The following is a 16,444-nucleotide window of genomic DNA, read 5'->3' on the forward strand; positions in this document are numbered from 1 at the left end:
GCGTTGACCAATTTCCTCCACCTGAGCCTGATCATGGTGATCGGAGGAACACCGGAGGGAAGTGCTGTATCTCAGAGTACCGGGAGCATTTTAGTTTCCCAGCCCAGGGAGACTACAAAAATCTTCCTGGGATGTTTACATGGAATCATACCCCCATAAGCCATTTCTGTTCATCTAATTAGGTCACATTATATTTCAGAATTTATTTAATGGGGAAAAAATCTTATTTCATTACAATTTAGGATTGGTGCCTATTTTACAAAAATTGTGTCTAATATATTTTAAGATGATTGTCCAGTTTAACACTTAATGTCTGTAATCAGAATCCATATAATAGCAACAGAGTTGAATTTTACTAAAACGGTTGGTGCTAATTTTTTTTTCTTTTGAACGGGTGTTTATTTCTTATATGAAATTTTATAAACTGAGTTGAGCTTTTGGGACAAATGGTCTACAGGTTGGGTTGACCAAAAGATTCATTTGGTTTTTCTCCTTAAGATGGCTCTAGTACCACTAAGTTATCTCTAACTTCATTCAAAACAATTTTGTTAGACTGCATTGCAATGGTTGTCATATCACTGTGCAGTAAAAAAAATGATCAAAATTTGTGAATTTTTCTGTAGCCATTTTAATATTGAAGATGGAAGAAAAAAGCAATATTTTGGCATATTATGTTTCATTACTTCAAGAAAGGTAAAAACACAACTGAAATGCAAAGAAGATTTGTGCAGTGTATGGAGAAGGTGCTGTGATTGATAGAATGCATCAAAAGTAGTTTGTTAAGTTTTGTGCTGGAGATTTCTCTCTAGATGATGCTCTACAATCAGGCAGACCAGTTGAAGTTGACAGCAATCAAACCGAGACATTAACTGAGAACAATCAATGTTATACCAATCAACATTACACCACAAGATAGCCAACATACTCCAAATATCCAAATCAAGTGGTGAAAATCATTTGCACCAGCTTGGCTATGGAAAAGAAATGCAAAAAAGAAATGCAAAAAAAAAAAAATGCTGTCTGAGGAGGTCTTACAAATAGCTGTGAAAAGAAGAGAAGTGAAAAGCAAAGGAGAAAAGGAAAGATATAAACATCTGAATGCAGAGTTCCAAAGAATAGCAAGTAGAGATAAGAAAGCTTTCCTCAGTGATCAATGTAAAGAAATAGAGGAAAACAACAGAATAGGAAAAACGAAAGATCTCTTCAAGAAAATTAGAGATTCCAAGGGAACATTTCATGCAAAGATGGGCTCGATAAAGGACAGAAATGCTATGGACCTAACAGAAGCAGAAGATATTAAGAAGAGGTGGCAAGAATACACAGAAAAACTGTACAAAAAAGATCTTCACGACCAAGATAATCACGGTGGCGTGATCACTCACCTGGAACCAGACATCTTGGAATGTGAGGTCAAGTGGGCCTTAGAAAGCATCACTAGGAACAAAGCTAGTGGAGGTGATGGAATTCCAGTTGAGCTATTTCAAATCTTGAAAGATGAAGCTGTGAAAGTGCTGCACTCAATATGCCAGCAAATTTGGAAAACTCAGCAGTGGCCACAGGACTGGAAAAGGTCAGTCTTCATTCCAATCCCAAAGAAAGGCAATGCCAAAGAATGCTCAAACTACCGTACAATTGCACTCATCTCAAACACTAAAGTCATGCTCAAAATTCTCCAAGGCAGGCTTCAGCAATATGTGAACCATGAACTCCCAGATGTTCAAGCAGGTTTTAGAAAAGGCAGAGGCACCAGAGATCAAATTGCCAACATCCGATGGATCATGGAGAAAGCAAGAGAGTTTCAGAAAAACATCTTTTTCTGCTTCATTGACTATGCCAAAGCCTTTGACTGTGTCGATCACAATAAACTGTGGAAAATTCTTTAAGAGATGGGAATACCAGACCACCTGACCTGCCTGTTGAGAAACCTGTATGCAGGTCAGGAAGCAACAGTCAGAACTGTACATGGAACAACAGACTGGTTCCAAATAGGAGAAGGAGTATGTCAAGGCTGTATATTGTCACCTTGCTTATTTAACTTATATGCAGAGTACATCATGAGGAACGCTGGGCTGGAAGAAGCACAAGCTGGAATCAAGATTGCTGGGAGAAATATCAATAACCTCAGATATGCAGATGCTGCTACTGCTGCTGCTGCTGCTAAGTCACTTCAGTCGTGTCCGACTCTGCGTGACCCCATAGACGGAAGCCCACCAGGCTCCCCCGTCCCTGGGATTCTCCAGGCAAGAACACTGGAGTGGGTTGCCATTTCCTTCTCCAATGTGTGAAAGTGAAAAGTGAAAGCGAAGTCGCTCAGTCGTGTCCGACCCTTAGCGACCCCACGGACTGCAGCCTACCAGGCTCCTGCATCCATGGGATTTTCTAGGCAAGAGTACTGAAGGTGCAGATGACATCACCCTTATGGCAGAAAGTGAAGAGGAACTCAAAGGCCTCTTGATGAAAGTGAAAGAGGAGAGTGAAAAGGTTGGCTTGAAGCTCAACATTCAGAAAACAAAGATCATGGCATCTGGTCCCATCACTTCATGGGAAATAGATGGGGAAACAGTGGAAACCGTGTCAGACTTTATTTTTTTGGGCTCCAAAATCACTGCAGATGCTGATTGCAGCCATGAAATTAAAAGACGCTTACTCCTTGGAAGGAAAGTTATGACCAACCTAGATAGTATATTAAAAAGCAGAGACATTACTTTGCCAACAAAGGTCCGTCTAGTCAAGGCTATGGTTTTTCCCGTGGTCATGTATGGATGTGAGAGTTGGACTGTGAAGAAAGCTGATCACCGAAGAACTGATGCTTTTGAACTGTGATGTTGGAGAAGACTCTTGAGAGTCCCTTGGACTGCAAGGAGATCCAACCAGTCCATTCTAAAGGAGATCAATCCTGGGTTTTCATTGGAAGGACTGATGCTAAAGCCGAAACTGCAATACTTTGGCCACCTCATGCGACGAGTTGACTCACTGGAAAAGACTCTGATGCTGGGAAAGGTTGGGGGCAGGAGGAGAAGGGGACGACAGGGAATGAGATGGCTGGATGGCATCACCGACTCTGTGGACATGAGTTTGAGTGAACTCCGGGAGTTGGTGATGGACAGGGAGGCCTGGTGTGCTGTGATTCATGCGGTCACAGAGAATCGGACACGACTGAGCGACTGAACTGAACTGGCTATATTAATCACTTTGATGTTTCGGTTGCACATAAGTTAAGCAAAAAAAAAAAAAAAACCAACCTCTTTGACTGTATTTCTGTATGTGATTCTTTAATGTACAAAAAATCCTGTTTTTAAAACAAATTGTGACAGGTGATGAAAAGTGTTCCATACAATATTATGGAATGGAACAGATCATGGGGCAAGCAAAATGAACCACCACCAACACCAAAGGCTGGTCTTCATCCAAAGAAAGATGATGTTGTGTATGTGGTGGGATTGGAAGGGAGTCCTCTGAGTTCCTCCTGGAAGACCAAATGATTAATTCCCACAAGTACTGCTCCAAGTTAGACTAACTGAAAGCAGTACTCGACAAAAAGTACCTGGAATTATGTGTTTTCTGTTGAAAACACATAAATCTTCCATCAGGATAATACAAGACTGCATGCTTCTTTCATGACCAGGCAACAATGGCTACACCTTGGCTGGGATGTTCTGATTCAACCACCATATTCACCAGACACTGTACCTTCAGATTTCCATTTATTTCAGTCTCTACAAAATTCTCTCAATGTAAAAGATTTCAATTCTCTGGAAGACTGTAACAGTCACCTGGAACAGTTCTTTGCTCAAAAAGATAAAAAGTTTTGGGAAGAAGGAATTATGAAGTTGCCTGAAAAATGGCAGAAGGTAGTGGAACAAAACAGTGGATATGTAGTTCAATAAAGTTCTTAGTGAAAATGAAAAATGTCTTTTATTTTTACTTTAAAACTGAAGGAACTTTTTGGCCAACCCAAAAATACTGATGTAAAATAATAATACACAAATTATGGCACATCGTCCTTTATGCTAAAAATCTCCCTTTTGTAGGTGGTTAGTAATTATGAAAAAAAACAAAGCCATACCTTGTAAAATTCTCCCTCTCTTCACAGTTAAGCTCTTTAAGACCTTCATTTATACGTTCCTGTTCCATAGTACGTTCTTCCTGTTCTTTTGCTTTCCGTTGCACTAAGAAAGACAAAAGTAATTTTTGCTAAATGACTTTTTTCATAAAAGACTTGCCAGCATCATCTGGGCATCAATGCCATGTTGTCTTTAGAAAGGCAGAGCTTAGAATCACTGGACTGGATCTTAGTTCAATAAGGTAGAAGTAGTCATCCCCATTGGGGTTTCCCAGGTGGCATAGTGGTAAAGAACCTGTCTGCCAATGCAGGAGACACAAGAGACATGGGTTCAATCTCTGGGAAGATCCCCAGGAGTAGAAAATGGCAACCCACTCCAGTATTCTTGCCTGGAAAATTCCATGGACAGAGGAGCCTAGCAGGACACAGTCCATGGGGTCTCAAAGGGTCAGACATGACTGAGCACACACACTGTCATCTCCATTAAGGAAAGAATAGGTCTTAGATTGTGCTATAATCTACAGAGATTTTCTCTTAATTATTTGCTATTGAAATCTATGAACAGAGTTTTGCATAGCAGATTACCACTGTAAGAATACTTCTTACCTTTCTCTTCTTGAGGACAAACAGTTCTGTTGCCATTTATGTTAATAGGAGAGTTTCTATGTTACGAAAAAAACTACTGGAAAAGCAGTATAGAAGGCTTTTATAAACTAAATAAGGAAAACCTAACCAATCCAGTAGAAAAAGACTGACAAAGAAAACAGAGTTCACAAAGGAATAAATACAACCAGGCAATATACATCTGAAATGCATTTCTCTTCAGCCTCCAAATCCATTTACAGGAATTTATCTTAATCATATATGAGCCAAAAAAACTATGTGCAGAGATAGTAACCCACAATGCTACAACAGCAAGAAAAATTTCAAAACAAGTTAGTGCATTGGTTGTGTTTAGGTAAAATAATTTATGGTCTATTTTTAGAATGGCTTTCTAGGCAGCATTACAAATTTTAAAATTGAAGAAAAATGACCTGGAAAAATGTTTATGATAAATTGGAAATGCAGGCTGTAAAACAATATATACAACAAGATACTAACTGGTGAGAGGAAATTGCATACATAGTAAAAATACTGAAAGGAAATACAGGAAGTTGTGAACAGCTATTCCTGGGCGGTGGAATTACGGTTGATTTTTACTTCCTTGTTTATAAGTGGTTCCAAATACTTAAATTTTCCATGTTTTCTCAATGTATGCCAAAACATTTATCATGGTGGAATACAGAAATCTTTTCAGTGTAGAAACTTTCTCCTCATTTCTTAAAACTCAATCTAACACTGGCTTAACAATTTTCAACTGACATTATAATTCCTGGAGTGGAGAATTAATCAGTGGAACCAAGATGAGCTTTCTCTTACAAAGACAACTAGTGTGAAGTCCAGTGGTATCCTACTGGTAACTGTGTCCATCTGGACACAGAATGGTGGAAATATTCTCAGTGATTATTTCCTTTTGTGACCAAGCACTGTTTGAGGGAATTCAGTGGTGTCCTAAGACAGAGACGTGAGCAAGAAATTATGAGAACCCCAGAAAGAAAATTCTTTTATGAAAAGGGGAAAGAAGGTTTATCATGTATAGGGGAACAGAGGGGGCCTCTCAGGGAATGTGACATTTGAGCTGGACTTGAAGTATGTCCAGGATTTCTCAAGGTCAAACACATCATAGGGAGAGAAAACTACCCAAGCAAAAGGTATGCAGGTGCAGGCGTATGGAGACACCTGCAGGAGGATATTTAAGTATTCAGTTAGGTAAGGTCCACAAAGCAGGGATCGTGCCTTGATCCCTTTTTATGCCTCATGGTATTTCATACACAGTATCTATTTAATAAATACTGAGGTTGCTACTTAACTTGAATTAGGCCCAAGTATAATATAATCGTAATTCATTTCCTTACACTTTTCTTGAACTTGAAGTTTTCTTGTACACATGACCTCATTCAGAAGTTGTTTTCTTGCCTCCTTTTCAAGTCTCAGCTCCTTGTCCTTCTCAGCAAACTTCTTTTCTTTCTCTTTCTCTAACATTCTATCCAGTTCTTTCTCCTGAGCTTTTTCTTCCTCATGCCGCTGTGCCAAGTATTGATAATATATCTTCTGTTCTCTTCTCATATCCTCCTACATAAAATAAAAATTACCTCATGTTGTTAAAACTTTTAGGTGTGATAATACTAGGGAACATAAGTTTTAAAATCTTTTAGAACCATAATTCCTTAGAATTACATACCAAAAGATTGACAGATGATGTGTTATTTTTAGGGTTTACTAAACCCTAAAAATAACACATCATCTCGGGAAGATCTCCTGGAGAAGGAAATGGCAAACCACTTCAGTATTCTTGCCTGGAAAATCCCATGGAAGGATGAGCCTGATAGGCTACCGTCCATGGAGTTGCAAAGAGTCGGACACAACTGAGCGACTTTACTTTCACTTTTTAAAAATATTCAAGATGACTGCGGGGAATGGGTGGGAGGGCTACTGGTTGTTGAAGCTAGGTAATGGAACCATGGGGATTCATTGTACTATTTTTGCATCTGTTTGAAATATTTTATAACACATTTGAATAGTTCAAATAGTAATAATGCAAACACTTTCTCAAAGTGTCCATCAAAGAAGTTCCCAAATAATTTTCAATTACACAACTTTATTTTCATTTATTTAAATTTAGGTAGATAAAGTGTTAGCCTGACAAACAAAATATGTCACTATTATTATAGTACTGTCTCTGACTAGAAAATGATACTTTACTCAGCAAATCTCAATCTTAGTTACACTTTGGAATCACTTGCTGCTGCTGCTGCTGCTGCTGCTAAGTCACTTCAGTCGTGTCCGACTCTGTGTGACCCCATAGACGGAAGCCCACCAGGCTCCCCCATCCCTGGGATTGGAGCTTTAAAAAGTACTGAAGGCTAAGTCTCACACCTAGGGATTCCTTTCCAATGGATAGCTTTTAAGTTCCCTAGGTGATTTGACGGAGAAGGCAATGGCAAGCCACTCCAGTACTCTTGCCTAGAAAATCCCATGGATGGAGGAGCCTGGTGGGCTGCAGTCCGTGGGGTCGCTAAGGGTCAGACACTACTGAGTGACTTCACTTTCACTTTTCACTTTCACCCATTGGAGAAGGAAATGGGAACCCACTCCAGTGTTCTTGCCTGGAGAATCCCAGGAACGGCGGAGCCTGGTGGGCTTCCGTCTATGGGGTCACACAGAGTCGGACACGACTGAAGTGACTCAGCAGTAGCAGCAGCAGCAGGTGATTTGAATGTGCAGCTCAGGCTCCAAACTGGCTTTATAACACAGTCATTTTCAGGCGGCTTCTGTCTTTCGTGGTAGTATATTTGTGTTATTCCATCCAATCTCTGATATGATCTCTTTTGAGAATATCATAGATCTGAGGTAGAACTTTCAGAACCTAGCAAGGTCTGAGAGTGTAGCTGCACCCTCAGAATGGCTTGTATACATAGTTTCATACTTTTGGGAATAATTTAACAAAAAGTACTGCAAGGAGAGCCAACCAATTCATTCTAAAGGAGATCAATCCTGGGTGTTCGTTGGAGGGACTGATGCTAAAGCTGAAACTCCAATACTTTGGCCACCTCATGCAAAGAGTTGACTCACTGGAAAAGACTCTGATGCTGGGAAAGATTGGGGGTGGGAGGAGAAGGGGACGACAGAGAGTGAGATGGCTGGATGGCATCACCGACTCGATGGACATGAGTTTGAGTGAACTCCGGGAGTTGGTGATGGACAGGGAGGCCTGGCGTGCTGTGATTCATGGGGTCACAAAGAGTCGGACAAGACTGAGCGACTGAACTGAACTGAACAAACCTTATACTCTGAAAACTAAGAAGCATTACTGAAAAAAATTAAAGAAGACCTAAATAAATGGAAAGACATCCTATGTCCATGGATCAGAAGACAATATCATTAAAATGGCAACTGTACCCAAACTGGTCTATAAATTCAAAATATTTCCTAAAAAAATCCCAATTTATTTCTTTGCAGAAATCAACAAACTCATCATAAATTCATATGGAAATACAAGCAAGCCAGAACAGCCAAAACAACTTGAAAAAGAAGAACAAAGTTGGCAAATTCACATTTCCTGATTTCGAACTTACTACAAAGATATAGTCATTGAGACATATAGATTAATGAGATAGAACTGAGAGTCCAAAATAAATTCTCACATTTACTGTCAATTGATTTTTGACAAGAGTTCCAAGACAATTCAATAGAGGAGAAATTCTCTCTTCAACAAATGGTACTGGGAAAATTGGATATCTACATGCCAAAGAATGAAGTTGGGCCTCTACCTCATACCACATACAAAAGTTAACTCAAAACGGATCAAAGACCTAAATGTAAGAGCTAAAACTATAAGACTTTAAGAAGAAAACATAGGACATCTTCAAGACCTTGGGTGTAAGAATAGTGTTTTAGATTTGACACCAAAAGCACAAGCAACAACAGGAAATACAGATAAGTTTTACTTCATCAAAATTTAAAACTTTTCTGCTTCAAGGGACACCCACAGAATGATAAAAATATTTACAAAAATATGTGATAAGTCAGTCCAGTATCCTTGCCTGGAAAATCCCATGGACAGAGAAGCCTTGTGGGCTGCAGTCCATGGGGTCGCGAAGAGCCGGGCACGACTGAGTGACCCACACTAACACCATGTGACGAGGGATTTGTGTCTGGGACACATAAAGAACTCCTACAGTTCAGTAATAAAAAGACAGCTCAATTAAAAACGAGGCAAATAACTTGAATAGACTTCCTAAGACTTCAGCAACCTTTAGGTAGATTAGTCCAAGGAAGAGATACAAATGGCCAACATGCACAGAAAAAGAGGCTCAACATCATCAGTCATTCAGTTCAGCTTAGTTCAGTTCAGTCGCTCAGTCATGTCCGACTCTTTGTGACCCCATGAATCACAGCACACCAGGCCTCCCTGTCTATCACCAACTCCCGGAGTTCACTCAAACTCATGTCCATCGAGTCAGTGATGCCATCCAGCCATCTCATCCTCTGTCGTCCCCGTCTCCTCCTGCCCCCAATTCCTCCCAGCATCAGAGTCTTTTCCAGTGAGTCAACTCGTCGCGTGAGGTGGCCAAAGTATTGGAGTTTCAGCTTCAGCATCAGTCCTTCCAATGAACACCCAGGATTGATCTCCTTTAGAATGGACTGGTTGGATCTCCTTGCAGTCCAAGGGGCTCTCAAGAGTCTTCTCCAACACTACAGTTCAAAAGCATCAATTCTTCAGCGATCAGCTTTCTTCACAGTCCAACTCTCACATCCATACATGACCACTGGAGAAATCATAGCCTTGACTAGACGGACCTTGGTCATTAGAGAAATGCATTAGAGAAATGCAGTCAATAGAGAAATGTAAATGAAAACCACAGTGACATATCACTTCAGACAAACTACAATGGTTAAAGCAAAAAAGACAGACAACAACAAATATTAACAAGCATGTGGAAAAATCAGAACTCTTGTAAGTGTATGAGAATGTAAAACAGTGAAGCCACTTTGGAAAAGAATTTGGAGATTATTCACAGGCTTAAACATAGAGTCAGTAATTCTACTCCTTGGTATATGCACAAGAAAACAAAAATATATGTCCAAACAAAAATTCACATATGAATGCTCATATTAACATTATTCAAAATAGCAAAAATGTAGACACAAATCAAATGTCCATCAAGGACAAACATATAAACAAAATATGATATATCCATACAATGAGATATTATTCAGTCATATAAAGTCATGAAGTACTCATATAGTCTACAACATGGATAAACCTTAAAAACATTATGGATGTGAGAGTTGGATTATAAAGAAAGCTGAACATTTAAGAATTGATGCTTTTGAATTGTGGTGTTGGAGAAGACTCTTGAGAGTCCCTTGGAGAGCAAGGAGATCAAACCAGTCAATCCTAAAGGAAATAAGTCCTGAATATTCACTGGAAGGACTGATGCTGAAGCTCTAACTCCAATACTTTGGCCACCTGATGCAAAGAACTGACTCATTTGAAAAAACCCTGATGCTGGGAAAGACTGAAGGCAGGAAACCTGGCATGCTGCAGTCCACAGGGCTGCAAAGAGTCAGAGATGACTGAGCAGTTGAACTGAACTGAAGTGAAAGAAACCAGTCAAAAGATCCCATAATATATAATTTCATTCATATGAAAGTCCAGAATAGGAAATCAATAGAGTTAGGAAGGCTATTAGTAGTTGCTGTGGTCTAGAGGTAAAGTGGAAGAGAGAAAGTGGGATAACAAAAAAAGTTCTAAAATCAACTGTGGTGATGGTGGCACTAAAATCCATTGAAATGTACATTTTAGATGGATGAATTGTATGTTTTATGAATGATACCTTAATGAAGCTGTTAAATAAAATAAGATGATCCAATTGAGAACAAAAAGCTGAACAACAGAAAGAAAGGAACAGAGGAAGGGAGGAAGGAAAAGAAAGAGAAATAAACAATTCAATTAGAAAACTGGGCAAAAGATATCAGAAGATATTTCACTGAAGAAGATACAAGCAAGCATATTAAAAGTTGGTCAACATCATTATCTATTATTGAAATGCAAACTGAAAACAAAATGAGGTTGGTTGGAGGCTCAGGCATGGACAACTCTGAGTTAAAAACTCTAAGGGGACCCAGTGGCCCAGGGGGACCCCACAACTTTTGTGAATTTTACCTCCTGGAGTTCTACCAGTTTCTCACAGTAAATATCTGAAAAATCCTTTCATGTGTATGGCAAGGGAGGGGAAAATGTACTATTCAGAAATACACTAGAGCATTCTATTCTTCTTAACGAGGTTTACCCTCAGGGGAAAGTATTTAACCAAGGCTTAACCTGCTGGGGTTTTATCAGAGCTTCACTGATCTGAGGGATCAAGCCTGGGCAACCTAGTCTTCCATGTAGGAAAAGTAAAATACCATAATCAAGGTTTCCAGTGACTAGTAGTAGTAGTAGTGAAAGTCACTCAGTCGTGTCCGACTCTTGCGACCCCATGGACTGTAGCCCGCCAGGCTCCTCTGTCCATGGGATTCTCCAGGCAAGAATACTGGAGTGGGTTGCCATTTCCTTCTCCAGTCCAGTGACTAGGAAGAGTCCAAACCCAAAGGTACCATCCTAAAGTTACAGAAAAAGAATCCCTTTCCCTGTTTACTGGGATATTTAAGGCTTAGTGCTGAGCCTACCTTCTACTGTGGTTATTACCACAAAGACTCAAAGCCAGTGGAAAATACTAGATGAGGCCTCACTCCCTCTCTGTAAGACAGGTATTGTCCAATGAATCTATCACTTATTTGAACAGAGCAACCCAGATGACCTAGATTTCATCTCCAATCCTGAAGAGGCTCCAATTGACCCCCAATCCAGATAATTCTTCCTACAGGAAATCCTCTCAAAGTACGGCCATGCTCTTCCACGTTTTGGGGGATTCAACCCAGTAGAGGTTCAATAAAGCCACTGAGGCCTTACTGTTAAAATAGAAATGGCACCTTCAGAAAAGGACTAAATCTGATGTCAAGGGTCTTTCCAAACTACAGGAAAATGTAATTTTCCCCCATGCCCAGCCCTTTGCTCACTGACAGCAAGGTGCAGCTAGTGGCACACTCATGCCAGTCCCTGTAACAGCTTGGGGAACCCCTTACAACCAATTTCCTGCCACAGAAAGGGCGTTGGTGTTCTTCACCATTGGAAGCACCACCATGTAAACTTAGGCCGTGGCGCATCCCTAGTATAGGACAACTCTCGTGGCTCAGCTCACTTGGCAGAGTCAGGAGCAGTGTACCTGGATCTATAACAGGCCATTAAAATGAGACTCATAAGGGCACACATTTTTACTCACATCCGGGAGGTAGCTAAAGGATTCGCAGTCTAGTCTGGGCAATGGCAAATGGATAACTTCATGATTTGGGGCCAGTATATATGGGGTGCCTCCATTTGGAAAGAAATAGCCAGCTCACGAATGTCAGTTATGATCACTCATGTCACTACACACACATACGCAAACAGCAAACACCAGAAGCTTATACTAACATGACAGACTCATCCAAATTGCATCCTTGTACACAAAGTATCAAGAACAACCCTGGACATAACTATTCCTCAGTGCCATACCCACTAACAGAGTGGACCTGTGTTATATAAGGCCACAGGGGAATGACAGCACGTACTAACTGGGCATACAGGAGTAGCATGCCCTGTATCCCAGCTCTAACCAAAGTGGCGGTAGATAATTGCTTCCTTTGTTCCCCAAAAACATCTGGAAATATCCTTGGTGGAGACATATGCTCTGGATGACTATTCCAGATGGCATCTCGACTTTATTAGGCTGCTGTTGCCCTTCACGAGATCTAATGATATGCACCACCATCATCCACACCTTCACTGAAGGCCTGCTGGCTCCTCTGCATGATGTAATCTCCTTCTTAAACAAGTATGTGCTCATTCCCTTTGACACGCCAATGTAGATTCAGATCCAAGTACCCATCTCACCTCCCAGGTTGTTCTGTCACGGGCTCTAGAATATGGAATCTTGTGGAATTCTACTTAGGTTCAGCCTCAAGCAGTTAGACTCACAAAAAGGCACAATGGCCTCAGTTCAGCTCAGTTTGATCGCTCAGTCGTGTCCGGCTCTCTGCGACCCCATGGAATGCAGCACTCTAGGCCTCCCTGTCCATCACCAACTCCCAGAGTTTACCCAAACCCATAACCATTGAGTCCGTGATGCCATCCAACCATCTCATCCTCTGTCGTCCCCTTCCCTGCCTTCAATCTTTCCCAGCATCAGGATCTTTTCAAATGAGTCAGCTCTTTGCATCAGTGGCCACAATGGCCTAATCAAAGACATATTCCTCAAGCTTTTATACAGTTATATTGTGCCCAAAACGGACAGAAATTTGGCCCCAGGCTCTAATACATCTTAATTCCCAGCCTTCATGTCTCCAAAAGCCCGCATATGTACTTACCAGTCGTCTCCAAAGACTTCCTTGTTACTACTGAAAGCAAACCCCCACTCCTTTGACATTAGAGAGGATGCCATTCACATCCACTCACCAGATGAGTACTTCCTTCACCATTTTGATTATTCAGTGTCTCTCTGTCTTCCACATGCTGGCGGTTCAGTCAAGGGTGGGTTGTGCATGCAATATGATTGAAAGCCTGAGAAGACAAACTCCCACCAAATTGCTTAGAATCATTTTACAGATTTCATTGACCCAGAAGATGACTAGGGCCACTGGCTATGCCTCACTATTCAGGTTATAAAAGACCAGTTAATTAAAAATTCATCACAAGTTTTGCGAGAGATTGAAATTATAGCTCCAGGACCCCCTAGCTGAACTGTGTGGATCTCAGTGTGGAGAAGTGACCCTCAACCTAGTGGTTGCCAACCACATCAAGAAATGAAATCCAAAAAGGACCCTGGGATCTAGCTGCCTCTATCAGCAGCCAAACTGCTGGCCCAAAGAAGACCCCTTTGCATGGACATAAAAATACTTTAGTTTGTATGTGTCTCTAGGTCTGAAGAGGGTCTCTTGTAGGCAGCAATGAATCTTGTTTTTATATACATTCAGCCAGTCTGTGTCTTTTGTTGGAACATTTAATCTATTTACATTTAAGGTCATTATCAATATATGTGTTTCTATTGCCATTTTCTTAATTGCTCTGGCTTTGTTTTTATACATCTTTTTTTATTCCCTTCATCTTTTGTTCTCTTCTGTTTCCTGCATAGAGAATCCCTTCAGAATTTGAGGTAAAGCTGGTTTGGTGGTGCTGAATTCTCTTAGCTTTTGCAGTCTGTAAAGTTTTTGATTTCTCTGTCGAATCTGAATAAGAGCCTTGCTGGGTACAGTATTCTTCATTGTAGGTTTATCCCTTTCATTACTTTAAATATATCATGCCACTCCCTTCTGGCCTGCAGTTTCTGCTGAAAAAACAGCTGACAACCTTATGGGAATTCCCTTGCATGTTATTTGTTGCTTTCCTCTTGCTGTTTTTAATATTTTTTCTTTGTGTTTGATTTTTGTTAGTTCGATTAATATGTGTCTTGGCGTGTTCCTCCTTGGGTTTATTCTGTATGGGACTCTCTGAACTTCCTGGACTTGGGTTACTATTTCATTTCCCGTGTTAAGGAAGTTTTCGACTATAATCTCTTCAAATATTTTCTCAGGCCCTTTCTCTTTCATCTCTTTCACCTATTCTGAGATCCCTATAATGTGAATGTTGGTGCATTTACTGTTGTCCCAGGGGTCTCTGAGACTGCCCTCATTTCTTTTCACTCTTTTTTCTTTATTCTGTTCCGTGGCAGTGCTTTCCACTATTCTGTCTTCCAGTTCACTTACCTGTTCTTCTGCCTTGGTTATTCTGCTATTGATTCTTTCCAGAGTGTTTTTCACTTCAGTTATTCTATTGTTCATCTCTGTTTGTTCTTTAGTTCTTCTAGGTTTTTGTTAAACATCTCTTTCATCTTCTTAATCTGTGCCTCCATTCTTTTTCCGAGATCTTGGATCATCTTTACTATCACTATTCCGAATTCTTTTCCAAGTAGGTTGCCTATCTCCTCTTCATTTCATTGTTCTTACAGACTTTTCTCTTACTCCCTCATCTGCAGCAGATTTCGCATCATCTGCTTTTGTCTGACTCACTGTGCTTGTGGTCCCCTTTCTGCAGGCTGCAGGACTGCAGTTCCTCTTGCTTCTGTGTCTGCCACCTGGTGGGTGAGGTGGTTACTGAGCAGGGCCTCCCCGTTGCTCTGTGGTTGTCCCTGCCCTGTCAGGGGCATGATGTGCTCGCAGTTGTTGAGACAGAGGCCCTGAGATCTGTTTCCTAGCTGTGATTCTTATCTGCGGTGCAAGGTCGGTGGGCTTGGAGCACTCCACTGGGAGAGGCGCCTCTGAGGATTCCTCCTCTCAGGCTGTATACCTGTGAGTGTGCTCTGTTGTGTCCCCTTTCACACACTTGCAGGTTCAGAAAATACACTGTTGTTGGCACTGTTCTCTCTTTCACCTTAACCATGGCTATGCTGACAAATGGCCCTGATGACTCTCAGGTCATTTTCACTAGGCCATTGGTTCAGATCTGCTGAGGTCATGTCCCAGGACTGCAGTAGTTATGTACCTGGACCCACTCAAGGGCCCCTAGGACCTGTGGAACTGGAGGAGGCTGTGGCAGGGGTGGCGCTTAGGCCCACTGGGGCCAGGGCAGCCAGAGGAGGCTTTGATGGGGGCAGCGCTTGGCCCTACAAGGGCCTGCTTGACCTGAGGAGGCTTTGGCTTTGGATTAGGCAAGCACTCCTCTTAATGCCCACAGAGGCCAAGGAGAGGACAAAAATTAAGATCAGAAATGAAAGCATGGACCTCACTATATTTACAAACCCCATGGCCATTAAAAAGGATAAGAAATACTATGAACAACTCTATACCTACAATTTGATATCCTAAAGAAAATAAACCAATTCTTTGAAAGACACAATCTGCCAAAATCCACACAAGAAGAAAAGGACAATTTGAATAGGCCTATATCTATTACAAAAAAAACTGAATTAATAATTAATAACTTTCTGAAACAGAAAGCACTGGTCCCTGATGAGTTCACTGGTGAATCCTACCAAACATTTAAGGAAGGAATTATACCAAATCTCTACAACTTCTTTCACAATGGAAGCAGAAGGAGTACTTCCTAACTCATCCTATCAAGCCAGAATTACCCTAATACCAAAAGTGAAAAAAGACATTATGAAAAAAGAAAATGACACACTTATCTTTCTCATGAACATAGATGCAAAAATCCTCAAAAAATATTAGTAAATTGAATTCAACATTGTATAAAAAGAATTATACAACATGACCAAATAAGATTTATCCTAGATAGCAAGACTGGTTCAATATTCAAAAATCAATTAAGGTAATCCATCACATCAACAAGCTAAAGAAGAAAAACCACATGATCATATCAATAAATTGAGGAAAAACATTTGACAGAATGCAGAGTACATCATGAGGAATGCTGGGCTGGAAGAAGTACAAGCTGGAATCAAGATTGCTGGGAGAAATAGCAATAACCTCAGAAATGCAGATGATACCACCTTATGGCAGAAAGTGAAGAGGAACTAAAAAGCCTCTCGATGAAAGTGAAGGAGGAGAGTGAAAAGGTTGGCTTGAAGCTCAACATTCAGAAAACAAAGATCATGGCATCTGGTCCCATCACTTCATGGGAAATAGATGGAAAAACAGTGGAAACAGTGTCAGACTTTATTTTTTTGGGCTCCAAAATCACTGCAGATGCTGATTGCAGCCATG

The 16,444-nt window shown here is 40.8% G+C and overlaps 1 protein-coding gene across 9 annotated transcripts in view; it reads right to left on the reverse strand.

Annotated features, from left to right (window-relative positions):
* Positions 1-16,444, reverse strand: part of LOC129549846 (cilia- and flagella-associated protein 53) — a 63,275-nt gene that overhangs the window by 4,169 nt on the left and 42,662 nt on the right. For all 9 annotated transcript variants that reach the window (XM_088833465.1, XM_055417363.2, XM_055417362.2 and 6 more), the window contains 2 exons: positions 6,019-6,235; positions 4,067-4,169 (listed from right to left, as the gene is read on the reverse strand). In XM_088833465.1, coding sequence (XP_088689591.1) covers positions 4,067-4,169; positions 6,019-6,235 — 320 coding nt within the window. The remainder of the gene's footprint in view (positions 1-4,066; positions 4,170-6,018; positions 6,236-16,444) is intronic.

The sequence above is a fragment of the Moschus berezovskii genome, chromosome 28 (assembly GCF_049115385.1).
Source record: "Moschus berezovskii isolate FMDL1 chromosome 28, NW_MosBer_1.0, whole genome shotgun sequence".
Lineage (NCBI taxonomy): Eukaryota > Metazoa > Chordata > Mammalia > Artiodactyla > Moschidae > Moschus > Moschus berezovskii.